This window comes from Trachurus trachurus (genome assembly GCF_905171665.1).
Source record: "Trachurus trachurus genome assembly, chromosome: 10".
Lineage (NCBI taxonomy): Eukaryota > Metazoa > Chordata > Actinopteri > Carangiformes > Carangidae > Trachurus > Trachurus trachurus.
In genome coordinates, this window is record NC_139894.1 from 10,953,172 (window position 1) to 10,980,557 (window position 27,386).

The window sequence follows — 27,386 nt, forward strand, 5'->3', positions numbered from 1 at the left end:
CCGTATTTTTCCGACCATGAAGTCGTACCAGTTCGATCCTGCTCGATCCTGGAAGTTACGAGTGGCCGTTATAGTGACTTTCACCGGTAAAACAGGTCGGAAAAACACAAGTGGGTTGCCTGGAACGCTACAAAGTCGTAAGTTGTGACTTGAAGCTGTAATTTACGATTTCAAAAGCCTGCCTGGAACGCAGCATTAGCGAAAACGACCGGACCACTTACTTCTGCTTTAAGTGTTAATGTTGTGAAAGACGAGGCTGCGTCAGGAGGAGTCGATGTGTTTTTCTAGATAAGCTGCCAGTAAACATGAGGAGAGGCTCAACTGTGCTTCAACAGTCGGCCGTTCACAAACACAAATAACTCCTGAACTAAACTGAACTTCAGACTCTCTCTCCGTCTCTGGAGCAGGACGCACAGATTCACTTTCAGATGATCATGAACGAAGGAGACGAGTGGACGTGAGCTCCACTGAAACGTTTTGTCTTTTTAATTATTTTTCTTTTTTACTTTTTAGCCTCTGCAAGTGTTTGTTCAAGATAAAACCAAGTCACTCTTTCAAAATAAAAGCTTCATGTTCACAAATCTAAGATAACATGATTAAACAAAGATGCACTTATGTTAATTAATTGAAGTGTGATGTTTGTGCTATGAGAAAAAAAAACTTCATCTCCACAGAATCTGGTCAGAGGAGACATGAACTGAATCTTTATTTATTACATAATTAACATTTGACTTTACAGGTAAAAACATTAGAAACTCATCTACTTCAGAAGACTGAGCTTCCACTTGACACCGTTTCTCATCTTTGGTGGCGCCGGGACCTCGACGTCTGTGGAGGAAAAAACAAAACAGGAAAATCACTAAAAGGAGAAGAATCAGATGTGTATTAAGAGAATAAAATGAAGTTGTTAAAAAACAGTGAGCTGTGACTGTCTGTGCCGGCGAACGCTCACTTCTCTGCTGCTGACCTGGTTGTGGAGCTGCAGGTTTCTGCTGCTGCTGCTGCTGGAAAGACGCCATGATGCTGTTGGCTGTGGAGTTTGGCCCCGTGAGCTGAAGAGGAGGAGGAGGAGAGAGGGAGGAATACATAAAAACAAACTCAACAGTTCATAAAAACAAGTCAGAAGTGTGAAGAAAACGCATCACTGATGTAGGGATGTCACAATTACTTGTTTTCACAATTTATTGCGGTATCAAACGCCCCACAATTAATTAATCGTAAAGATTCCTAAATACCGCCACTTTCCAAAAAAGATTATAATGGAACCATAATTGGCAGATGTGCGCCAAAGTAAAAGTAAATGCACAGATACTACTGGTCCATTTAGGTAACATTGAATTTAAATGCTAGAGTGTCATTTGTAATTGAAAAAAAAAAAGTTAACTTAAACATTTTGTATAGATGACAATTAATGACTTGAATATTTCAAACACCTCCCCTGGGGGATTAATAATTGGTCACATTTTAATAAATACTTAAAATATTTTGTGTAAATATTTAGTAATGTAATTGTATTTAGACTATATTTGATTTTACACATTAATAGTGTTAATTAATCATGATCATCGTAATACCATGATTATTTCTCTGACAATAATCGTACCAAGAAAATCTATAATCGTGACGTCCCTACACTGATGTTATAATGATGAAGTCTGGTGTCAAGTTACCGGAGCCTGGTTGCTCTGGAGACCGTCCGGCCACACCTCGGGCACCGACGTCTCCATCAGGTGCAGAGCCTCCTCGTAGGCCAGCTGCAGCTTCTCCGCCTGCTTGTCGAACTGGAACAGCACCAGGGCTTTGAGCAGGCCGTGCACTTCCTCTGTAGGAGGGGAAGGGGGGGGGGGCAAGAACGACCAGCAGGAATTAATTACAGGTGCATCTTCAAAAAAACATTTTTAATACTGCAGAAAACTGAATTCGGTACCTCTCATCTTGTCCACGGTGGTGATGATCTCGGCGAGCGCGTACATCAGCGCTCTGTCCTCCATCGGGCTTCCCTCCTTCAGACTGAGCTTCTTCCGCTCGGCTTTCCGTCGGTTCTTTGACGATCTCCTGCAGCCGGAGCATCAACAGGAAAAAAACAAACCAATATATTACATCATTTATCACACAGGTTAATATATTAATAGTAATTTCACAGAGAGAGAACAACTGGTTTTGTCTTACGAGGAGATGCGCGAGTTGCTTTGGGAGTATTTGGAGCCGGTCATCACACTGCTGGCCTCAGAGTAGAGCTCAGCGTCAGGACAGTCTGGACCGTCCTCATCTGACACACACAACACAGGATCAACAAAAAAAATAGGATTCAGATGAAAAACTGAAGTGTCTTTTGACTATTTGAGTTCTTTCGTCTATCCCCCAACGTCCTCTTGGACCTGCTGGACGTTAACGTTTGAGCTCTGACTCACCCAGCATGTCCAGTCTGGCCTTCTCCTTCTGCTCTCGGACCACAGCCAGTCTCGTCCTGTGCCGCGTGAACGTCGCCACCTGAGCCTCCAGGAAAACAGTCTGAGTGCCGACGGCTAAAACAAGACGACATCAAAACAAATACATGACAACTTCTGTTAATGTTCTTCAATGCTTTCTAGTAACATCTTTCTCATAATGCACCAAAGAAGTGTGATTTAAATGTTAGATTTTGCGGAAACTCTTCAGTTGATATTCTTGCAAGATCATGTGCAATACAGTCAGAGCTAGACGCTAATAAACAGCTTGTGCTTCATTTTAGGTATTTATTATATATTCATCTACTATTTTCTCATATATTTAGCGATATTCTTAGGAACCCAAACCTTTAACTGCAAATATAAAAACAAGTCATCCACATCAGTAAGTTTGTTTTCACAAGAGATTTGTTTGCTGCAGCTGAGATTCTGTTTCTGTTCTCACTAAATTGTAATATAAAGCAGTAAGTGTTATGTTATGTTATGTTATGTTATGTTATGTTATGTTATGTTATGTTATGTTATGTTATGTTATGTTATGTTATGTTATGTACCTTTTAAAATGGCGAATATAAGAAATTATCTTAAAACAGAGACAATGCCCTGAACTTTTCTTACCCTCCAGCAGAGCAGGCTTCAGGTTGGTTTCAGTGATGTCTTGTCTGTTGTGCATGAAAATCTGGAGCAAACAATCAAGACACAAACCATCACACAGGAAAACAACAGACAAACAAACAGGAAATGTAAAGCAACAAGTTTTAAATGATTGTATTTTAAATCAGACATTTCTCTCACTGACCAGTCGCAGCGCCTCCTCCCAGACCGCACCAGTGATCAGAGCCAAGATGGCTTCCTCACAGTCCTGTAGGGAGTAACAACACAGACCCGGACAGAAGTTGTGTTTGATTAAGAAGCAGATGTTCACGTGTCACTGTGTCCAGATGTGGAGAGGATCTTACTTTAGCGTACTGGTCCAACAGCAGAGCGGCTTCAGAGAACCGTCTCTGTTCAGTCAGTTTCTCTGAGGGGGAGGAGACGGAAACCCGTTAGGAACCAGTTACCTGTCTGATTTACTCATCGACGGCCCGTTGCCATGGTTACCTGCCAGGTCCCGGGCCAGCAGCGCCAACTGGTCCGGCGGCAGCGGGATCTGCTGCGCCACACAGATGGCGTTCCTCCAGCTGGAGCTGCCGGCGAACGCCTGCAGGGCGCCGACCGACTCGCCGCATCGCCACAGCAACAGGCCGGCCTGCTCCGCCTGCTGCTGCTCCACCAGGTGCTCGGCGTAGGCGCAGCTCAGAGCCTGGAGGAGGTCAGAGGTCAAAGGTGAGAGTCGGGTTTCACATGGTGTGTTTGGGTTTTACGTGGAGACCTGAATGCATCGTTGTGTCTGCACCTTGTAGTGAACAACGTTTCCTGTGAACAGTCTCAGAGCTTCACTGTAAAGTTTCTGCTCCTTCACCAGCTGCAGAGCTTCAGGGAAATGTTCCTCTCCTGGACACAAAACATAAAACAACAACACCATCATCATCATGTTGTCGTCATCAGCTGGGATTAAAAAAAACAACTAAATTTGCAAATCTGCCTTTTATTTTGAAATATGCAAATTAACTGAGATTACTAGATTTTTGTGCTTCCTCTAAAGGGCATTTCAGCATTGTGTGACAAATTAACTAAATAAAACTTTTATAGCACTTTTCAAACAGAGCGCAGGTTAAGGTGCTTTGACAAATATAAAAAGTTAAAACAGGGAAACTGTGACACATTTAATAGGACAAATTATATAAATAAAACCCTGAGAGCTAATTAAATCTAAGTCCGACAGTCTATATCTTTGATATTTCCTGGTGCAGTGAACGCCCCATCCCCAAAACATACATACATGACCCCGAGAAGTTTGCTTTTGGTTATAAAAGAGTCTCATATTAATGTGGATGACACATGATAATGTGCGCTCGGAGGCTCATGGGAAATGTAGTGCGAAAACACTTTGCTTTCCGAAACTCCTCGTAGTCCCTTTAACTGTTGTTGTGATGATTTCAGCTCGGACTTTTCCAACAACTGCAAATATGTTGTTTTCCTTTCACAGTAACTTTGATTTATGTGCATTAATCTTCATATGTTCTCTTCTGTAAAGTGTCCTTGAGTGGCTTGAAAGGCGCTTTTTAAATAAAATGTATTATTATTATTATTATTATTATTATTATTATTATTATTATTATTATTATTATTATTATTATTATTATTATTATTATTATTATTATTATTATTATTATTATTATTATTATTATCATTATCATTATCATCATCATCATCATGTGCATCTTTAAATATCTGGAGTAACTTAGAAACATTTAAACCTAACTGAAGGAAAGTTTTCAGATATAAAGCTTGAATCACTTGTGGCTAAAATGATAAAACACTGTGACTGACCACACTTGCTGAGGTGCAGCAGCGCCTTCCTGTAGCGCTTCAGGTGTCTGTCGATGGTGAAGCGTTGGTAGTTCGGCTCCAGACTCTTCAGCATGTTCAAGAAGGGGAGGTACTCTTTAGGATCCTGCAGAGATACAGACGAACCAACATCAGCAGGCGACACCACGTCCAGTTCATCACCAGTTAGAGCTCAGTCACAGAGGAAAGTGGTGAAATCAATTCAGTTACAAAAACACAAACTGGAAATAAAGTGGAAATTATTTTTCTGCTTCACACAAAACTGGTGCATTACAAAAACGTTAATTACCTCTTATTAGAGCTGATTATCTAATTAGATCTTTGTGCACCCTGCAGTGTGACTTCACATATTTAGGATCTTAAATGTCTCATTTCTCTCTCTGGTGCATAAATCTACATATTAATGAGGGAAAAATGTAAAACTTCTCCCCGTGATGAGAAGGTAAAAGAGAAACTGGAGTATGATGATGAGTCAATCAGCTGCTGATTAATAACGACCTCAGTGACACACACTCCTCATGTCTGAGTCGGGTGTTTTCCTCGGTGTCTCGTACCTTCTGGGATTTCTCGGCCACCATGAGCACCAGGTCGAAGTCGTACGTTCCCAGCGAGTGTTCGTACAGGTCGTTGACGTTGACGAGGAAGAGGAGGTACTTCAGCGCCTCCTCAGCGTTCACGGCGCCCGTAGCTGCAGGAGGGTTTTCTGTACAAACACACACACACAAACTGATTGATGAGCTACAACGGTATATGTGTGTATGTGTAGTGGCGTTCAGTGTGTTCATCGTGTTCTCACCTCGGAGCTCGTGAACTTTCTGCAGAGCGATCTCCAGCTCTGGCACCGTCTTCTTCACGTGAGTCGTCAGGATCGACAGACAGAATCTGGACAAAGATCATCATCGTCATTTAAAGGGATAGTTTAACATTTTTGCAAATTGGCCCATTGCCATAATCCCTATAGTTTTAGAAGTAGGTTCGTTACCTTTATTTGTCGGTGCAAGCTATTTTTAGAACGGCGGAGCAGAGCCGTGAGCTGCTCAGAGCTACGCTACGGAGGCTAATGGGATTTCTTGGTTTCCCTCATCAAACTCATCAAATTTACCTCGAAAACAACTCCGTCTCGTAACGTTCTGTTATTATCTCATAGCGTGGTGAATGTGCAGGTCACAACTTGTCCACCAGAGCCTTTTGGAGTTGTTGGATTGTGTATTTGATGAGTTTGATGAGGGAAATCATATTTGAATATTGTCTGCCATGTTTTTATGGCACATCCTTGGTTTATTCTATACATTTGTGCTTTGTACTTGCATATTCGAAATAAACACAAAATAAATGAGTCCTGACATCATGTTGTGTTAAAGCAGAAGTAAGTGATATATTTGTGTTAATATAAGTCTTAAATAGTTCTATCTTCCGACAGCAATCACTTACATAGAGTGTTTGGTCTGAAACACGGGTCTCTCAGTCCCTCTGCTCTGCTCTGAGCCGAAGAGAAAACATTTATCGTATCCTACAGTTTTTATCCAATGAGGAGAGAGAACGGCATGCAGGGCTGTGTGTGCAGCCAAGGGACGCCGTGAATGTGGCGACGTAGGGACGAGGACTGTTATGGTGCGTTCAAGGAAACTCGTATTTTTCCGACCGTGAAGTGGTACCAGTTCGATCTGGTACGAGTTCACCGGTCGGAAGTTACGAGTGGCCGTTATAGTGACTTTCACCGGTAAAACAGGTCGGAAAAACACGAGTGGGTTGCCTGAAACGCTACAACGTCGTAAGTTGTGACTTGAAGCTGTAATTTACGATTTCAAAAGCCTGCCTGGAACGCAGCATTAGCGAAAACGACCGGACCACTTACTTCTGCTTTAATATATATACAGTATATATAACATCACTGACTTGTTTGGATCCATTGTTTCCATGGCGATACGTAGAGCATCACACACCACATCCACCTTCTTCTGGCCGGAGGGGGGCCGGGGCTGGACCGGGCTGCTGTCAGGGCGGGGGTACATGGTGCTGGTGGTGTCCTCCTCCCTGGAGGCAAAACACATGGAATAAAATATAAGATTTATTCATTTTAATGTGGAAATCAATTATTCCACTTCTGACTTTAAAGGTCTGACCTGAGCTCAGTGAGGAAGAGGTTGATGTGGTTGATGGAGCCGAGTTGTGTGATGAAGGTCTGAATGTTCTCCAGGAAAACCTGCAGCAGGAGAAGAACAAATGTAGTTTTTATTAATGTACATACTTATAATATAAATATAAATATATATTTTATAAATCATAAAATCCAGTCTGAGAGATCACAGCATTATTATTCTGTCAAAGCTTTTTAAATTGTTTAAATTAGCTGCTGTCAGTTTTGTGAGTTTTTCCAAATGGCTTCTGTAAATTGTATTTGTCATTGAATTATTCATCCTGTTTGTTCCTGTGTTTTCTTTATTTTTAATTTTACAGGTCAAATCTAATTTATCTTTTTTTGGTGTTTAAATATTTACAGGATGTTTTATTAATGTGAGAAAGCAGTGTGTTCCTTTCTGATAATGAACCTGTGAATATTTTATTCGCTTCCTACTGCAAAAAATATAAGATTTGTTGTTACAAACGTTAGAAGAATAAAAAGTACAAACCTTCGGGTTGTGGTCGTAAATGAGGTTCAGGTTGATCCTCAGCTTCCTCATTGACTCAAAGGATTCCTTGAACTTTAAACTGGAGGAACAGAAAACAACTTTTTGTACTGTAGTTGACCAGAGTTGACCTTCAAGGACTGTTTGTTACTGTAATTCAACATATTATTTAGAAACCACATTTGTGATATGATGGATTCAATTCAAATTCACCTGTCCAGCCACTTCCTGAGCTGAGCCAACACCAGAGCTCTGTGATGAACCGTCTCCAGGTTCCCACGAGGCATCTGGACACAAACACATGAAACATTCATGGTAGTTTGTCATTTTTTTAAATCTGAAAATGTTTATTTATCTTAGATTTGCATGAAAACGCACCAACATCTACTGATTTCACAGAGGAAACAGTGACAGTACCAACGCGTGTGAGTGTCACAGACCTGTAGGATGACTCTGGTGTCCTGCGGCACCACGGTGACGATCCTGGATCCTCTCTCCACCCGACGCAGCGTCTCGTCGTTCTGACCTCCGTCTGAGGCCAAGGCCGCCTGCAGCCCTGAGGGGTCAAAGGTCATTTTAACTCATCTGGACTATAAATACACACCAGCAACGACGACGAGCAGCAGCAGCAGCAGAAGAAGAAGAAGCGCTCGTTTCCACTTTACCTTTGACGGTGAGCGCGCTCAGCTGGAGGCAGCGACAGGTGTGGGAGTGTGTGGTGATGAGGAGGAAGTCGTTGCAGATGGCGAAGGAGGAGACGTTGGAGGCCAGCTGGAGGAGGAGAAGAAGAAGAAAGAGACGTGTTTTCTTCCTGGTTTATGGATAAACACACAGAGAGAAACTGGAGTGGACAGTTTTACCTCTGTGTCTCCAGCATACAGGTGAGATCTGTCCGTCAGGCCGAGGAGATGTTCCTGAAGACAAAACAGCAAATCAAACTGAAATATATCCACTTTGTCCTCTATCAATGATTAATGATGTTATTATAAATGGGTATTTGTCTCCCCACCTCCCCACTGATGCTGCAGAGCGCCGTCTGAACACAGGGAACAGGGAAGTTGATTTTACATCCACCGGAGTCGCTCCACTCCTCCACTGATGCTTCAGGACAATCTGGAGAGAATCGACCTCAGTGATGAAGACGAGAATCAAACAGAGCTGCTAAATAATGCTGCTTCTGTGGGTGGATGTTTAATTTAGATTCAAAGTGACACAGGGAGGGAAATGACACCGACTGAGGGTGGGTTGACAGAATTAATGAAATCTTTAGGTTTGAAAGAACTAGTTTATATTCTTTCAATCAATGAAAACTGAATAAGGTACAGGTTTGACCCAACTTTTCATTCTTGGATTTAATTATTTGGATTGGCTTACTTTTTCTATTTGACGTTGTATATATTAAAGCAGAAGTAAGCGGAATGTTTGTGTTAATATAAGTCTTAAATAGTTATATCTTCCGACGGCAATCACTTATAAGTCACTCTGCTCAGCTGTAAGCCGAGGAGAAAACTTTCCTTGTATCCTACAACCTTTATCCAATGAGGAGAGAGAACGGCATAAAGGGGCGGTCCTCTCTGTGTGTGCAGCCAAGGGATGCGTGTGACGTAGGGACGAGGGCGGGGACTGCTAACTCCATCGGCTGACAGGAAGTTAGCCGACCGGATCACTTACTTCTGCTTTAAGTGTTAATTTGTCTTTTTAATTTATTTACTTTTTCTCTTTTATTTGAATCTTATTATTTAATTTCTGTCACTTTTTGACCCATCAGATTTATTATTACTGTTTGCAACCAAGTCTACGAAGGAGTATTAGGGCCAGCTAAAAAAAAAATAATAATTCTGGCAAAAGAAAAAAAAAAAAGGGCCAGCTATAAAAATAAATAAATTGAGAAAATATCAAAGTACTATACTCGGTAGCCATGGCTGCCTCTACAGATGCCTTGATTAAGCTGTAAATACTTTTACTTTTCTTCCTTTTTTTTTGTCTGGCCCTAATATTCCTTAATACAAGTCTCATTAAGGTAGAAAGTTAAAAAAGAAATGAAAAAAAGAAAAGAAGTGGAACAAAATGTCTGACTTGTGTCTTTTATCTACAGTGGATAAACATCCCTTTGTTTTTAACTCTACTAGGTGACAGATCTTTGTTATGTGCGAGGAGAATGAAGGGTTTATATAATTGTTTTTTATAATTCTTAAATCAAACAATCTCTTATGATTCAAAAATCACAGTTTCAGTGTAGGTGACTGACCCCAGAGTAATTTCCTGATCTGTCCGTCCTCCAGCTGCAGAGCCACAGTCCCAGTCTGAGAGCAGTGAACCACACTGACCACGACCCCGTCCACTTCTAACTCAGACCTGACGAGGAAACAATAGAATTTAAGAAATCTGAGGAATAATTAGTTTCATTATAATTAGTTTCATTCGCTTAATTTCTAAGATTCTGCAGGACGAAGACGTGAAACCACAGGAAGCTGCTGACCTGACACTGAGTGTGTCGTTGGAGTCCTGAGCCGGACGCAGCAGCTTCAGGGTGGAGGAGGTCGGCAGCAGACCGGAGGCCACGCCCACAAACAGCTCATCGTCGAGCCACAGCAGCTGCCGCAGGGACAGAGGGTCGTTGTGCAGCGACGGGACGCTGCAGCATGAAGAAGAAGAAGAAGAAGGGAGAGGTGTGGGTGAAAGGAGTAAAAAAACAAATCGACTGGCCGTGATCTGTGGTGAACAAAACAGAAAACATGTTGTCTCACCTAAAGGTTTTCTGGAGAACCAAGGGACGAGACATGATCCTGAACCCGTTGGCTGATTTGTCAGACTGATCTCCTGAATCTGGATCAACAAGAAAATATGAAGGTTAAAGGGATAGTTCAACATTTTGGCAAATTGGCCAATTGCCATAATCCCTATAGTCATAGCAGTAGGTTCGTTACCTTTAAATGTCGGTGCAAGCTATTTTTAGAATGGCAGAGCAGAGCCGTGAGCTGCTCAGAGCTACGCTACAGAGGCTCATGGGATTTCTTGGTTTCCCTCATCAAACTCATCAAATACACAATCCAATAACTCCAAAACGCTCTGGTGGACAAGTTGTGACCTGCACATTCACCACGCTATGAGATAATAACAGAACGTTAAGAGACAGAGTCGTTTTCAAGATCAATACAGAGACTGCTTGATGAAAAACTGCTCCCGACGGGAACGCGCATCAGCGGTTTTGCATGAATTTACCTCCAAAACAACTCTGTCTGGAAACATTCTGTTATTATCTCATAGCGTGGTGAATGTGCAGCTTGCAGCTCTGCTCCGCCATTTTAAAAAAAAGCTTGCACCGACAATTAAAGTTAACGAACCTACTACTAAGACTACAGGGCACTAGGGGCAAGCACTTTGTGTTGCATGTCCATGCATGAAAAGTGCTCTATAAATAAAGTTGATTTGATTTGATTTAGGGACTATGGCAATGGGCCAATTTGCCAAAATGTTGAACTATCCCTTTAAATAAAAAAAACTGCCTTCAGTATTCTTCTGTTCAAACATCATGTCTGACTTCATCCTAAATATAAATATCAACGTTAATTTTTATTTATTATTTTTTTATTTTGGGTAGACAGTGTAGAATGGCCCACCTTGGCTGAAGACTGAGATCTGTCCGTCAGCGGTGAACGCTGCCAGCTGATTGGTCCTCTCAGGTCGGCAGAGGAAGGTCACCTGGTTGACCGGAGATTTCAGCTGCAGCTCGAACGAACACATGGGAGGAGGCACGACACACTGCCTGAAGGTCGTCACCAGGATTTTATCTGAAGGGTTTAAAGATAAATATTAAAACCTGCAGCTCCACTTCTTCCTCCTCTCTCCTCCTCCTCCTCCTCCTCTCATTGGTCCTCACCTCCATCAATCACAGCCACGTTGGCGTGGTCGGCGGCGTCCAGCCCGGGGCTGCGCTCCGTCGTCCAGCCCCAGTCGTAGGTGATGGTGGCCCAGCTGCGTGTCAGCAGGTGGAGCTTCAGGGGGCGTTCAGGGTCCCAGCAGACACCGACCGGAGCTTTCTGAGGGTCTCTGCCGAAGTCCAGGCTCTGCTTCAGATACCAGTGGTAGTTTCCGACGCTCCACAGCTGGACTGAAGAGGAGGATCAACGTGAGATCAGCACAGACTGATGAAGAAATCTGACAGTTCCTCATTCAGACGACGACTCATTTGTGAATTTATTAAGAAATTAGAGAAAATGTCCCTTTAAATTTACATTTTTGTTTGCTACATTTAACAGAAAATCAAATATACAGTGTGTTTAAGTTTACCGGTTACGAGCAATATCCTGTTTATGATCATATTCGGATGCTGCGTTCACATGCACAGAGAAACCTGGGTATTAATTTCCCTGTTTGCATGATGAACATCAGCGTCCTGGTTTCTGATCAAAGCTCAGGCGCCTGTGATGTTTATGTAACACAAAACTTGGTCATTTTGACATCTGCTCTTGCAGGTTTGGCACTGTTAAACACTCATCACGTTGCAAATACGGCTCACTCATCTTATATTTAGCATATTTAAAGGGGAGAGCGACGACGAATGTCCGCCTGTCACTGCCACCGTGTTGGACGTGGGAGAGGCGGATGAAAATAAGCAGCCATGAACGAACGGTGATACAGGATCGTGTTAGTGGATTTAAAGGTCCAGTGTGTAATATTTGTCAAGGTTTATTGGCAAAATCTGAATATGCTACCCATGAATATATTAGTATAAGTGTCTAATCGCTATAAAATAAAATTTGTTTGGTTTTCGTGGCCTTATAATTATTATTTTACACACACTGGACCTTTAATGGATTATGAATGGAGGGAAAACTTTCAGGGCATCTTTATCGACTGTGTGACATACAGTATGTGACATATGACGTGTGTGTTTTTTTATTGCCCAAGCCTGTGCAGATCGTCGCAGAAACGGGGATAAGGCGTTCACATGCCACAGCATCCTGTTTTCTTTCGGAGTTCTCCAGGTAGCAAAACCAGGTTTCTGGCATATCCGGGTTTCCAAAATTGTGATATGATTTTTACATGCACAAACACAGAAATAGGATACTCAAGTCCATGTTAACACACTGATAGTCAGACATTAAGCTTAGTCCAGTCTGAATTACAGTGTATGAGGGTTTTAAATTTCATCTGAACACGTCCATGTGTGGTAAGATGTTGGACTGTACTGACCCCTGGTGGTGGAAAACAGTAAATGCAGCATCAACTTCAGGCTGTGAACTTACTGTAGGTGTTGATCTGTCCGTCGTCTCCTGCCGCCATGTCCTCCAACCACACGGCTAAAACGGTGGAGTCACTGTTCCACAGCAGCTCCTTCACCTGCAACACACACACACACACACACACACACACACATCAGTCTGATAATCTGCTGCTGCTGCTGATGTCTGATGTTTTATGTAAATATTTCTCTGGTCAGACCTTGGCCTGGTCTTTGCTGAAGGGCAGCGTGAAGTCTCCGTGCAGGAGTCCGTTCTTCTCCATGAACACCACGCTGTGCTTGTTGGGGTGACGCTGGGTGCTGGCGATCAGGCTGCCGGACGGTCTGAAACCCCCGGAGGAGAAGATTCATGAAAGACTCTGGAAGTTTTTTTTTATAGAAGATAGTTTAACGATTTAACAGAAGCGGTTCTTACTTCCAGCAGAGCGCCTGCTCCAGCCCGTTGACCGTCTCGCTCGTGGCCTGCAGGACGCCCTCTCTGTTCCACACCCGCACCTTCCTGGCTCCGGTTTGAGGACAGACGGCGCTGACGGCGAACAGCTGACCGTCACCTCGCCACGTCACCCGCGGCCGCCGGTCGTCCCACGCCGCAGCCGGCTGCACCTCCTGTTTCAGGTTTACATCATCGTCATAAATATCGTTATTATTAAACAAATCAGTAACTTTTATTCAGACTCTGATGTTTCTGTGTTCGGATCGTGACCTGGATTTTCCTCTGCGCCGCCTGTTTCCCCTCGGAGCCGTGGAACTGAGTCTCCTTCTTCCCCCAGCCCACCGTGATGAACTTTCCTACGAAAACACACAATATTTAAGATTTAATACAGAATCGTTACCGGCATCCAGTGTGAACACAAATATTTCCGCTTTCCTTAAATCATCTTGTGACCTGTGGTGGAAACGTCTGATCTAATCTGAGACTGTACCTTCTCCAAAGTCGTCCTGGTGGATTCCCACCTCCGTGATCGGCTCGAAGTCTTTGGTCATCATGATAATCGTTTCCTGACCTGTGACAACAAATTAATTGAATTGAATTGAATTGAATTGAAAGCCTTTATTGTCACTGCACATTTAAAATACAATGACTTTGGGAGCGCTGCTCTACTGTGGTGCATAAAATAAATAATAGATATGACATAAAATACAACAGAGAACAATAAAAAGACAGTGTCATAATATATGATATTATTTATTCACTAATTGCACAGCTTCTTAATAGATTAGATCTTGGAGTTAATACTTGATTAACTAATAACTGGTCTATTATTAAAGTTACGCTCTGTCTAAGAAAGAAGGTTTTCCTCTGTAGGAACCTGAGACGTTTGAGTAATGGTGCCATAATAACATTTCTGTTTCTCTTCATGACTTATAAAAATATAACAAGGACAAAATAACTCTCATAATAAGTTTAAGAATTTGATAAATAAACTATTTTTCAAAGACTGACCGGTGGTGAGAATGACAAGCTCTTCATCAGGACTCCAGCTCATCGACGTCAGACCGCTGTCCACGCTGCCGACACACTCCAGCTGTGAGACACAATAAAAGACATTGAAATATTTATTCATTTCATTTCACCTTTATTTATTCAGGGAAGGTCAACTGAGAGCGAGCTCTCTTTTTCAATGAAGGCCTGATTACAAAACCAACACAAATATACAAATACAATCAAAATCATGATCCACAATTACATACAGACTGCAGAACATTTGATAGTTAGTTCTTAAAGCTATCGAGAGAAATAGGTTGATCATGCTCCAGACAGTTTTGTAAGTTATTCCACTTTTGAGAGGCATAGAACTGAAAGGCAGTCTTCCCTCATTCTGTCCTGACACTAGGAGTGTGTAAAACCAAGGTATCCTGCTAACAAGTGTGCAAGTTACAAACTCTAACTGAGATAAAACTGGTAAGATAAACACATACATTTTCAAGTAAGGCTTTGCAAATAAAAAACATGCAGTGTTGCTCCCTTCTTACACTTAAAGATGGCCATCCAACCTTGTTATAAAAAATACAGTGACGGGTACAGAACACATCTCCAGTAATACATCGAAGAGCAGGATGATAAAAGTGCATCAAGGGGCTTCAATTTAGAGAGAGCAGCAATAATGAACATTCCTCAACTCTTTATCCAAACGTCAACTCAAAACAAACTCTGAACTTGGAGCTAAAACTGATTCTTCACCACCAAACACCTCCGTGAAGAAGTGAGCTTTCGTGCTGCTGACCTGACACGTGTTGAGGTTGAAGAGGACGACGTCACCACCGGCTGTGGCCAAACACGCCGACTCCAGCTCAGCCAGGTCCTGCAGTCCGACCACCAGGCCGCTGCCGTCCTCCGGGAGGAACTCATCCGATGTCAACGAGGCTTCGCTGACAACCTGCAGAGGAGAAAGGAGGAGAAATGTCAAGAAACGTCCCACCTCCCATCGTCAACCAGACAGAGAGGCAGGTACGGTATCTCATCAGCAGCAGCTCACCTGGCCGGTCCGGGGGTCGTACTCTGTGATGGAGAACTGGGAGGCGACCAGCATCGAGCCGGTGTCGGCCCGGACGGAGAAACACTGCGGGGAGCCCGGAGCCTGCAGCTCTGAGCTGCACAGGCTCTTCAGCAGCTTCAGGTTCCTCATGTTACCTCGGGACAGACGGAGGAGTCACTGAACCTGAGTCTGGACCCGCGAGCTGCAAAACACCTGAAATATCAACAATTAAACACATCAAGTACTACAGACAGAGCTCAGCAACACAGCAGTGTAACATTAGGAGGGTGATGAAGGACCAGGAATCATCAGGGATATCGTTTTGCATGAAGTAATGAGCTGGTTTTCCTGTCATTTTTTATTATTTTATTTTATTTTACTGTATTTTCTTGATTTTACACAAATAGGGAATGCTAATACCTGCTTGACACTGCAGCCACACAATGCATGGAGAACATAAAACATCAATAGTAAACATGAAAACAAACATTTCAGCTGTCATTCAAAGGCTACGGGTATTCAATAAATAGATAAATAAGTAGTTTTCAGACGACTAATTATGCTCTTGAAAGATTTTAACACAACTGCTACATCACATAAATCCATTATCGGACAGCCCTCTCCGCCAAACCGGCTTTTTAAAATTAAAGTCGGGATGACAGTGTCCCTATGTAAACAATGAAAGACTTATAATATATTTTAGTACATGTTTTAAATTACATAATTATCTTTTTGTTCTTTAAAACGACACATTACGGTATTAACACCTTCCTCTAACCCTGTGGCAATGCTTTATTCACCACATCAGTACAAAAGCATCACCCCCACACAACAGTTACACAGGTTACACAAACCGAAATTGGTGTCATATTAGTTTAAGCATCATTTCACGGTGTAAAACACATGGTATTTTGTGATTTACTGTGTAAACTAATCGGATTTTACATAAAAAGTGCGCAGGCTGTCCGATAATGGAGCTGGAGCTACTAGCTTTAATATTAAACTACAAGGAACGCGCGTTTTTAGCGACGATATCAGAACAAAAGGACAGAAAATTAAAGTTACGACACTTATAAATGTCACAATAAGACAATAAAACTCACCGAGAACACACAGCTAGCAGAAAACAAGCCCTTTTAAATACCCAGCATCAACAACACAACAACACACGTGTGGCGCTGTCAGACTCTCAACCTTTCACCGCTCTGACGCAGTTCCGTGAACTCACCACGGCGTCGCCCCCTGGCGCCTCGGAGGGAAACAGACAACAACAATGGGAGCACATGAAGTTTTTCAATGAAAAAACATTGGCCAAAGTTAACAATGACAACAAATTTTATATTTGATTTTGATGGTCCTTTAAATTTTTTGCAACTTTTACATAGATACTGACAAAATGATTGCACTGGGATGTATAACCATTTTCTTATTCTTATTATTCATACTCTATTACAAATAGGCTACTGCTTTCTTTTTAATGCTATGGCCATTAGCTATTTATTGTCTGTGCTATACATTTCTTTGCTGTCGTCTGCTGCTGCAACCTCACTAAATTTCCCCACTGTGGGACGAAGAAAGGATTATCTTATCTTGAACAAAGTAATATTTTTTTTATCACCACGATGGGTTCAGAGGTCAAATAAACAACTGTTTACTGAAATGGATATTTATGTCGCTCTATATACACACAGTACACACATATATTGACAGCATGTGTTAGAAAGGGGTGGGGTTTTCTTGTGCATACTTATTCCTACTCCTTTTTCGAACATGTGTATTTTATGATTTGATGATACTATTTTTTTCTATTTTAGACGCTTTCGAAATAAACTCATTCATTAATACATTAATTAATTCATAGACAAATAAACACATTTTAAATGTGTTCAAATAAGTGTATTTATTTAAAATAATTAATCGTTATATATGAATAAATACATTAATTTGTTTATTAATTTATTTGCGTCATGGTGATCTAATTTCCGACGCTCCGGTCCCTTTGGTTCTAACGAGGTCTTGCGGTACATGAAGGCAGCATTGGTTCGTCCAATCATGAGCGAGCACAGAGTGACGTAGGCGATGTAAACAAACAGAGGCAGCGCGGCCATTACGCTCATAGAGAAGAGTTGTTGGACTGGGAGAGAGAGTTGCCGTTGGATTCTTCTTGTGTCGTCGAAGAAATCAGCCTGTCAGGTATTTACAGTCATCAAAACACACTGTTTACTCACCGGGGGGTTGCTGTGGCGCCGTTGTGTGTTTGTTTTCGTTGTTTTTTATGTCGAAGTAATTGTGTGTTTTCTGGGCGGAGAGGGGGGAAAAGAGAGACTGTGAAAATGGCAGAGTCAGTGAGCGGCGGCCGTTGTTAGCTGCTGCCTGCTATTGTCTGTCTGACAGCGGCCATCACACCGCGGGACGGACCGGACGGTGTCTCAACGGACGAACCGCACAGTGTTTAACCGTTAAACAGACTTATTTGTTTCTTATTTACGTATTTATTTATTCCCTCTTTGTTGTTGTAGGTTCTTCCACCGGACCGCAGCAGCGACCGAGAGATGAAAGACCCGAGTCTCACCAACAACAACAACAACAACGTCTCAGTCCCAAACATGACGATCAGCAACGAGGTGATCCTGAGCGGCCAGTTCAGCTCCGACGACAACCCGTTCGCCGAGTACATGTGGATGGAGAACGAGGAGGAGTTCAACAGGCAGGTAAGGCCACGAGGAGCCCACGGCACACACACACACACACACACACCTGACGAGACGCACAGCCAGGTAGAAACACTGGACAAAAAGTCGGTGTCAACAGACAAACAAACGCTAAAACCACATTATTTTAGGTAAAATGAGCAACAATTAACTAAAAAAAAACTAATCAGTGACGCCTGAGGCTGAAATCCAGGCCACGACCTCCTGACCTGATGGCATCACCAGCTGACAGGTTCAGGAGTTAGTCAACAACAACAACAAGAGAGAGGGCGGTGGTGTTGTTGTGGTTTCAAGGTGTGTGTTTATCTCCCATTCAATTAATTACATTTATAATATAGAACAAATACCACCTGTTGTTAGTGTTAAAGTCAAGACCTGACCACCTAACCTAGACAAGACCAAGACATGACAAAACCAATGCAAGACCATTTTCAAGACCATTACTCTATTCAGTACCAGTACTCATAATAATAATCATGTGGCTTGATATTTACATTATTCCTCAGCTAAAAAGAAAAGATGATATAGAAATCGAAAGCGTATTTGGATTTAACAGAACAACACAGCAGCACACAACCTGCTGAAGTCTCCTCCCACCCCAACTTTTTCACATGGTTGCACACACACACAAGCCTATACTCTTGTAGGACGGTTTTAATCATTTTAAAGTTATTGAATTACATCATATAAACCAAAGTGAGCGAGTGACAGAGAGACATTTGCAGTTAAAAAAAAAAAGAGATGCAGCTTTGGTCTTGAGAAAAAATCGTGGTCTCGCCCTCCTCAAAGTCTTGGTCTTGACTCGGTCACTGCCTGACGCACAGCACAGGTTAGAAACAAAAAGACACATCACCAGAGCCGTGTTGTTTTTGTGGCACAAGGGTGAAGTCGGTGTCAACAAACAAACACTAAACCACATTATTTTAGGTGAAAATGTCAAAGGGGAAAAAATAATTAACTAAAAACAAATCAGTGACGTCTGAGGCCAAGACCTCCTGACCTGATGACATCACCAGCTGACAGGGTCAGGATAGTCAACAACAAGAGAGTGGGCGGTGGTGGTGTTGTTGTTGTTTCAGGGTGTGTTTATTTTATTTTTATTTTATTTTCCCATTCAACTAATTACATTTATAATATAGAGTAAAAACCACCTGTCCCCTCTGACCTTCACATCCAGGTGTTGTCATGACGCATTATAGATCATAACCTTCATAAATAATGTATCATAAATCCAACAGGAGTCAGGTGGCAGCTCATCTCCGAGCAGAGCAGCTGCCAGTAACACGACACTGTAACTTATGGATGATCATAGAGGTGAGGCGACATCTTCTATTTTTGACCACATTCTCCTGCGTTATACATTACAGCACACACACACACACATCTCAGGCCTGGTTTCTCCTCCAGTGAAGGTCAGTGTATGTGTGTGTGTGTGTGTGTGTATTTTCTATAAACAGACGCAGAGCGGCGACGGCGACTCTCCTGACGTCGTCCGCTGCTGCTAAGACACAATCAGCTGAAACTGATCCATTCGTTGTTATTTATACTTGGTGGTTCAGAGTGTCACAGCAACACCGAGACACACACACACACACACACACACTGAACCACAAAGGCACTGACAGTGTTCAGGTTGTTACAGAGCAGGAGCAAACACTACACAGCTGATAACTATTAGGGTCAGTGACAAATAAGATAAATGTTTTGAATAAATTGAAATTGAAACATTGTTTTCAAAGCATGCATCAGATTTGTTAAAATGTGCATTTTGTTTTTATGTTTGTTTCATGTCGTTTAAAATGACATTTGAAACATTTTTAGCAAAAGTCAGACTGAAAGCCCTGAAAATGTTGAATGGTGTAACCACAAAATAATGACAGATATTAAATATTTTATCCACCTACAGTAGATTTAAATGTACTTCAGAAAAAATACTTTCTTCTGAAAACATTAAATTGAAATTGATTTTTTCTTGCTGTGTTTCTATATGTAATTTGATTGCATTTTAGCAGCACTGGGCAGGACACTTCCTAAAAACACCACTTTTTTTTCTAAATAATGTGACAAATTATGTAAAAATTTGTCAAGAATCATAGTGTTGCATTGCAGAAGTGAATGACATTTATTCCACGTTTGAGTCCAGATTTATTTTCCTGTATTTGGTCAAATTTTTGTGAAAAAAATACCAGTTACACCACTTGACTTGCTAGTCTCAGTCTAGATCAAACTCAATCACACAAAGGACCAAAGTTTAAAACACTAAGTATGTCGAGGGCCAAACAGTGTTGATCTGAATTGAAAAGACTAAAACTGGCGTTGTTTTAATCAGAAATATGAATATTAACAGCCAGCATAGCATACTGTCAATCTTCTCAATGAAAATAAAATAAAATCAGAATATAATGAATGACACAAAATGAAAATACATCACATGTGATGAAACAACAGAACAAAACACATAAATTTACCCTGGTTTTCTCTCCAGTGCCAGATACTCGGCATCTGTATCATTTATGTTTGGTGTTCGAACCACCGAGCTGAGTGGAGAGTGAGATTTGGCCGATTTTGGTGCTTTTCAATCTATTGCTTGGTCACAACAGAATGGTAGCTATTGCAGTGTATTATGGGTTTTGTAGTGTGAGTGGCCTTGAGTTTGACATGTGTGGACTAGATCCTGTGGTGTAGTTTGACTCCAGTGTGCAGGTCTTTGTTTGTCATCACTGATGTTTTCATGTGAAACTCTCTGACCTTACATGGCAGAGCAGAGGACACACCTGTCCTCTCATTCATAATGTATGATTCATACATGATGACAGCTATGTGAGTAAGTCAATCTGGATGTAACTCAACGTTTTTCCACAACAATCACTGACTGACTCACCTCCTCTAAAGGCCACCGAGGTCAGGTGGTGTAAGTAAAAAAAACATACAAATATTCAATAGCATTATGTTATAAATGGTATTGAACTGCTCACGAGCTGCTTGGACCCTGATAAAAGCCACTAATGTCTCTCTCTATATGTACGTATATATACACGTATCATCACATATTGATCAGATGGTCCCCTGTGACTCTGAGCTGCATTGATGTGTTTTCATTTCAAGACTCATATTGATATTGCGTGTAAAAGTTTATCCTTTGACCTTGAAAACGGCAGTATGAGGTCATCTCATCTCACTCAGCTCTCTGCAGCTTTAACTAGAGCAGAAACAGATAATTGATTAATTGGTTAAAGAAGATTACCAGCAACAGTTTCCTTTAACAATCTCCACATACTGACGATCTTTGGCTTTTTGAATAGTTAAATGGTTAAAACACGTTGGTCGGATGTTGTTGTTGCAGCAGTTTCTCAGCCTGTTCTGTTTGGGTCGAGTGTGTTTTCCGCACGACACACTGAACTCCCACTGCCTCCTCTTCACCTCATTATAGAGTTTCCTTTAATATAAACACACCGGCGGAGGTTTGTGTTTCCTCTAATCGTCTCCTGCAGCGTCCGTCTGGGACTTCACCCTCAGTCCTGTAGCTCGTGTCTCTGTGGGGATCTGGACTCCAGAGTTCCTGCTGTGGCCTGACCCACTTTCCTCTCCTGCAGACAGTAGTTGTGTTTCCATTAACCCCTATGCAAAATGCGCAAAACCTAAATATCGCAATAAAAAACAGGTAATGGAAACACCTACATTTCGAACACCTCTCTAAAACATTTTTCAGACGTGTCGATATCAAAGTGTAATGGAAACACTTTTTTTTCGCATTTCCACGTCACTCCAGGTCTGATCCCATTTCCCTTCGCTCTCCCTCTCCACCGTCTGTGTTGAGTCGTCACATCACAGTTGTTAAATCACTAAATGCAAAATGTTTTGAATGTCATGGGATGTCGCTGCTAAGTCTGTTCTTCATTCACAGGAAGAGTCGGCTACACACTTTGGGTTATTTTAGTCAAACTTTGACACTTGTGGGTTATTTTTCCCACTTTTTTTGTTTGTTTTATTTGTGTTCAGTGTCTGTTGTGTTTTGAGGGTATATGTTTGGATGTTATTTTGGTTCTCTGATTGCTGTGAAAGGCTCATTTTATATGTTGTTAAGCTTGTTTTATTGTGTGTTTTATTTGATTTATTCTGATTTATCCTCTGTGAGGGATCATGACATGTGGGGGGTTGAGTTCTATGTATGTATACTTCGTAACCTGTTGATCAAAGATGAAAAAATAAACAAATAACTAAATAAAACTGAGGCATGTGAGTTACAATCATTCAAGTCAATACACACAATAACATGTTACAGTCGCGCTGCCATATAACAGGCGAAACATTGAAAATAGTTGATTCTTGGGCACATCAAAGTGAAATTACTGTATTAACTTTACCAATTATCCATCTGATTATCTGTCATGCTGCGAGCGCACAACTTTTTTCAGTGTCCTATATAAACGTAAAATATATATATGAGCTCCTGACGCTGGGCTCAACAGCTGAGCAGCATATTCCCTCAGCTGAACATGTGTAGGCGGAGATGCTCAGAGAGAAAGTCAACAGCAGCGGATCAAATGCTCTATTCTGATCCAGCTCTACTGGACTTTCAAAGTAAAGGTGACGCTAGCTGTAAATGAGTTAAATAGTGAAACAGTGGCGCTTTTATAGCCGATTTTAGGATGAAACTCTGAACATAACCTGGTCGGGACCAGGCTTTGCTTTTTTTCCTCCTTGTGACTTTGTTTTGAAAAGCTGAAAGTCAGAGTGACTTGACTGTAACCCAGTCAAACCTGCAGGACTGCTGTCTGTGGAGCCGCTCCAGCGTTACATAACATCATCATCATCACTACTACTTCAGTGTGTCTGAGTGTTACAGATCCAGTGATCGTGGAAACAGTTCAAGTGTTTTCCTGCTTTGTCCGTGGACAGTCGTCTCCTTGTTCTGCAGCTTCATGAAGTCATGAATCACAGAAATGTCTCCGGTCTAGTTTTTCATGTGACCCAACTGTGTGTGTGTGTGTGCGCAGGTGGAGGAGGAGCTGTGGGAGGAGGAGTTCATCGAGCGTTGTTTCCAGGAGATGCTGGAGGAGGAGGAACAGTGGGAGTGGTTCATCCCGTCCAGAGACCTCCCCTCTCAGACCATCACCCAGCTGCAGGAGCAGATCGGCCTCATGGTGCTGGACGCTGACGAGGACGACGACGGAGACCTGGACGTCGTGGTGAGTTCACTGTCCCTGTCGGAGAGTCGGGCAAAACTGGACGTTCACATGAAACCACGTCCCACTTGGCTGTGGTGGTTTGTATCGAGGCGTTAAAGGGATAGTTCAACATTTTAGCAAATTGGCCCATTACCATAATCCCTATAGTCTCAGGAGTAGGTTCGTTACCTTTAATTGTCAGTGTAAGCTATTTTTAGAATGGCGGAGCAGAGCCGCAAGCTGCTCAGAGCTACGCTACGGAGGCTCATGGGATTTCTTGGTTTCCCTCATCAAACTCATCAAATACACAATCCAACAACTCCAAAACGCTCTGGTGGACAAGTTGTGACCTGCACATTCACCACGCTATGAGATCATAACAGAGTGTTACCAGACAGAGTTGTTTTAGTAGTAAATACAGAGACTGCTTCCCGAAAAACTGCCCCGAAGGCAACGCGCATCAGCGGTTTTGCATGAATTTACCTCTATGTGCAGGTCACAACTTGTCCACTAGAGCGTTTTGGAGTTGTTGGATTGTGTATTTGATGAGTTTGATGAGGCAAACCAAGAAATCCCATCAGCCTCCGTTCGGGGCTTGCAGCTCTGCTCCACACGGACGAGGGCGGAGCTTCATCTAAACTGGGTTAGTGAGTTTATTTCGGTCTTGTAAAATCAAATATACAGATCAATAAACAACATTATATACACATATGTTTTAAACATTAATAAACAACAAACAATAATTCATTTCTTTTTTTCCTTTTAAGTATAAATACAAAACAAAACAACCTTGACCAAAAAGGTGTAAGCTGAAGTTTCATCTTATTTTGCCTACTATTCTTAAATGAACAGTGTCAGTAACATACATGTAAACTGGGACTGGACAGAAAACCCAGGATGGATCCAGGGATCGGACTTTAACCCTTCAGGTCACTGTCGTTCTCCACTGTTTCAACATGTCACGTTCAAGTGCAGCTCGGAAAAGTCTGTGGCGGCTCAGCTCAACAACAACCGGATGATTTCCTGACCTTGAAGTTGTGTTTGTTTATCAGCATGATGTGTTGTTGTCCAGCACCGAGCTGGTGGGAGGACAGAGAGAGAGGAGCTTAAGAAGAAAATGTGTTGCAGACCCGGTTCTGGTTTTGGAGCCACATCAAAGACAAATAACACACAGAACAGACAAAATAACATTTCATTCCTTCACTCACTGCTATTTTGCACTGTCACCATGACAACACATCATTACCTGCCGACACTGGGCTGTCGTCACATGACTGGTCCAGCAACTCATCGGGTTGTGATAAAACACACACACAAACACACACAGAAATGAATATTAAAAAACACCCCAGTCGACTGACGGAGCAGCTGCACCGTTCAGACACCAGGGGGCAGCAGCAGCTACAGCCCCTCGATGACTCCCCTCAGGCCCTGAACCCTCACTGACTGAATAAAATGTTGTTGACTCTGTCTGGTCTGGGTCTGATAATAACAAGGTGTGTGAGGGACAGACTCAAAACAACTGTCGCTGGATCAGATCCGACCAAATCATCAGATACAGTAATCGCATACTACACAAAGTTGTGACGAGCAGCGTTAATAGAGACAGTAAATTTATTTTTCCTGCTCTGTCCATTAGCAATAAAGAAACCTGGAGCTCTCTCTGTTTACATTTATTTATTTACAGTTTATTTATTTATTTATTTTTAACACTCGCGTTACATCCCCTGAATTTGACTTCACAACACTATGAACTGTGGGTTAATTTCCATACGCTAAGTTACGTTAAGGGGTGACGATGGCGATGGAACAGCCCTCTCACGCTCCCGGACTTCCTGTAAACGTGCCTCTAAGGCCTCGTCCCCACACGAAAACTGAGCTTCACCCAAAACCATCGTTTTCTTGTTTGTTGTGGGAAAAATCTCCGTAAACGGGGCATCATTTCAAGAGGCCTGTGTGGAGCGTGTGTGGCGCTGTAACACTGCCACACATAGAGAAGACAGAAAGCTTCCTCTGCCGTATTCAAACTCCAAACATTATAAGTCGATAAAATGTTGACTGGGAGTCGTGAATGTGACGATCGACGTGATTCAGCCGCAGTGTCCGAGGGACCGACAGTAGTCAGTTGATGTTGTTACGTCCATGGACTGTAACATGTAGCGGTGTGGCTCAGTGGTCGGGGGTATGACATCGTTTCACTAAAGATCAGTTTTGGGTGTCGACACTCATCCTCATCCTCCTCTCCTTGTCTTCCAGATGAACAGCAGTCTCAACCCCAACGCCAAGGAGTTCACCCCGGGCATCCAGAAACACGTCATGTGACCCCGCCCTCGCCCCCTCCCATGCCCCCCCCCCCTGCTCCAGTCAGCACTGTGACATCGTCAACAAGATGTCTGCCGTATTTTTCAGTCGCCACTCGACCTTCAGCCTGACGTGTTGCCAAAGTTCTGCGCTCGCCTCGCATGTTTTCAAGTTCAGAGTCCAGTTACCGTTAGTTACTGCAACCCTCCACCTCTACGTCTGTCCGTGTGTGTGAGAGCGTGTGTACGACCGTGTGTGTGTGTGTGTGTGTGTGTGTGTGTGTGTGTGTGTGTGTGTGTGTGGTAAGTGAATGTATTTCAGCTGAGAGGAGTGTTGTGTTACTGCTGTTGTTGTTGTTGTTGTTGTGTTTGTGTTGGTTCAGATCAAACTGGGTTGTGTTAGATTCGGCTGATGTCTCACTCTCACATTCTTTTATTTTGCACTTTGATGAAACACAAACTCTTTTTATTTCTCAGCTCTTCTGGTTTTTACTGTTTTCCTCTAGATCGGATCCAGATTAAAGTCGGATCCAGCTTCCTTCTCATTCTCTTTGTTTTCCTCTTGTTTTCTTTTCTTTCTTTCTTTCTTTTTTAAGTTTCTCTTGCTCTTCTTGATATCTTCCCAGCATCCTCTCTGTTTTTTTCTTCTGTCCCCCTGCTGCTCGGAGCAGCAGGCTCTCTGCTGCCTCATTAACTGATGTTTGTGTTGAGTTTTTTCTAAATGCACAGAAAGTACTGTATAAAAAGTCATATAAAGAAAAACGTTGTAAAAAAAAATCTATTTTTTCTTAAACTACTTGAGAATAAATGTTTATGGAGAAAAACCCTCAGTGTTTGAGCGTGTCATGTCCTGCTAACACACACACACACACACACACACACACTTATGGAAATGAGTTTATTTAAATATTTACATTTAATATTCAAAAAGTACATGTTTAAGTTGTGTTGTTCCACATTTACACAACCTGATTCCTTTGAAGCAACTTCCTGCTGCACTGTTGAACCTGTAGAATAAAAAGACTTTATACAAAAACACAATCACACCTGTTGATGCAGCATAAACCGCTGAGAAACTTAGTGCTCGTATTTTGTGATGCATCCAATAATCCAAGAGTATATAATCAGTTTAAAGTGTTCATTCTAACAAAACATCAAAAGAGAGCCAACAAGCAGTTGTTGCAAAACAGGAACGAGGTGTGTTTCAGTGATAATAAATAAAATAAGGATGATGATGATGATGACAGGGAGGTCAACAAAATATATTTGAGCAACTAAATTTGCTCACGCCACCACAGAATAAAGAAAAGAAAAGAAAATAACCACACCCCTCAACACAGCCATGCAATCATGTCATCACAACGCCATGATGTAATAAACCCACACAAAAGAAACAGGAGCTAAATGTATTTCTATTTCAGCTCCTATACATAATCATAATGAACGTTCGACCTGTTGAGACACTGAGAAAGAGGAGCGGTCAGTCCTGTTGTCGTCCAGCAGGCGGCGCTGTTCACTGTTGTTTCTCCTCCAGTTTGTGTTTCAAATCTAACACTTCACACCAGAGAGAGAGAGAAAAAGACTGACAGGAAGTGTCACATCTGCACAACAACATGACAACACATGTATCACTGTATCTGTGAGGTATTACCAGGTAAGGTACCTTGTACTTTACCTGAGTTACTTTTATCAAGAAACTGTATTTGCCATTTGTACACACACATGCAGTTCAGGCACATAGGAATCCTCTGTGCAAAGCTCCCAGGTCAAAATGTAAAGTGCAAAAGTACCAACAAGTAAGAAAAAGATAGCAATAAATATTCATTAAACACATTAAGTTAAAAATAAATAAAATAAAAAAAGTTTAAAAGAGAAAAGTTAAAAGGAGACTAATTATTCACTTGCTGGTATTTTGAACTTTTCCTCCATCATGTCAGAGTGAGAAACTTTAATCATTGTG

At 42.1% G+C, this 27,386-nt stretch overlaps 2 protein-coding genes across 4 annotated transcripts; one reads left to right on the forward strand and one right to left on the reverse strand.

The window, feature by feature from the left end:
- Nucleotides 1-716: 716 nt before the first annotated feature.
- elp1 (elongator acetyltransferase complex subunit 1) lies at nucleotides 717-16,449 on the reverse strand. Of its 2 annotated transcripts, XM_083980616.1 has the most exons (36): nucleotides 16,351-16,449; nucleotides 15,248-15,460; nucleotides 14,996-15,148; nucleotides 14,215-14,296; nucleotides 13,694-13,774; nucleotides 13,474-13,559; nucleotides 13,186-13,376; nucleotides 12,971-13,094; nucleotides 12,775-12,868; nucleotides 11,406-11,636; nucleotides 11,146-11,316; nucleotides 10,273-10,351; nucleotides 10,005-10,160; nucleotides 9,774-9,880; nucleotides 8,535-8,638; nucleotides 8,386-8,439; nucleotides 8,191-8,296; nucleotides 7,966-8,081; nucleotides 7,739-7,812; nucleotides 7,529-7,607; nucleotides 7,022-7,101; nucleotides 6,795-6,932; nucleotides 5,695-5,780; nucleotides 5,453-5,601; nucleotides 4,881-5,004; nucleotides 3,844-3,941; nucleotides 3,549-3,750; nucleotides 3,407-3,468; nucleotides 3,247-3,309; nucleotides 3,066-3,126; nucleotides 2,412-2,525; nucleotides 2,170-2,269; nucleotides 1,928-2,055; nucleotides 1,671-1,822; nucleotides 968-1,052; nucleotides 717-828 (listed from the first exon to the last, which is right to left on the reverse strand). In XM_083980616.1, exons 2-36 carry the CDS (start codon nucleotides 15,395-15,397, stop codon nucleotides 761-763), a joined length of 3,948 nt encoding a protein of 1,315 aa, XP_083836742.1. In that variant the 5' UTR covers nucleotides 15,398-15,460; nucleotides 16,351-16,449; the 3' UTR covers nucleotides 717-760. The 2 variants fall into 2 exon arrangements, with proteins under 2 accessions (XP_083836742.1, XP_083836741.1); XM_083980615.1 differs by having other exon boundaries at nucleotides 5,453-5,780.
- An 865-nt stretch (nucleotides 16,450-17,314) lies between these two features.
- On the forward strand, nucleotides 17,315-26,239 carry LOC310993048 (polyadenylate-binding protein-interacting protein 2-like). 2 transcript variants are annotated; one of them, XR_014595723.1, is made up of 5 exons: nucleotides 17,315-17,440; nucleotides 17,767-17,958; nucleotides 22,956-23,147; nucleotides 25,383-25,704; nucleotides 25,735-26,239. XR_014595723.1 is itself a non-coding variant. In XM_083981311.1 (4 exons), the coding sequence occupies exons 2-4, from the start codon at nucleotides 17,800-17,802 to the stop codon at nucleotides 25,446-25,448; spliced, it is 417 nt and encodes a 138-aa protein (XP_083837437.1). In that variant the 5' UTR covers nucleotides 17,315-17,440; nucleotides 17,767-17,799; the 3' UTR covers nucleotides 25,449-26,239. The 2 variants fall into 2 exon arrangements, 1 of the variants encoding a protein (XP_083837437.1); XM_083981311.1 differs by having other exon boundaries at nucleotides 25,383-26,239.
- The last annotated feature ends 1,147 nt before the right edge of the window (nucleotides 26,240-27,386 follow it).

What these genes read in the sequence shown, in the direction of transcription:
- elp1 (XM_083980615.1), bottom strand. Translation starts at nt 15,397, where the DNA reads ATGAGGAACCTGAAGCTGCTGAAGAGCCTGTGCAGCTCAGAGCTGCAG. An exon ending in TGGCCGAGAAATCCCAGAAG is followed by an intron (nt 5,005 to 5,452) that starts GTACGAGACACC and finishes GTATCTCTGCAG; the next exon opens with GATCCTAAAGAGTACCTCCC. An exon ending in GGCCAGACTGGACATGCTGG is followed by an intron (nt 2,270 to 2,411) that starts GTGAGTCAGAGC and finishes TGTGTGTGTCAG; the next exon opens with ATGAGGACGGTCCAGACTGT.
- LOC310993048 (XM_083981311.1), top strand. Translation starts at nt 17,800, where the DNA reads ATGAAAGACCCGAGTCTCACCAACAACAACAACAACAACGTCTCAGTC. An exon ending in AGGAGGAGTTCAACAGGCAG is followed by an intron (nt 17,959 to 22,955) that starts GTAAGGCCACGA and finishes GTGTGTGCGCAG; the next exon opens with GTGGAGGAGGAGCTGTGGGA. An exon ending in ACGGAGACCTGGACGTCGTG is followed by an intron (nt 23,148 to 25,382) that starts GTGAGTTCACTG and finishes CTTGTCTTCCAG; the next exon opens with ATGAACAGCAGTCTCAACCC.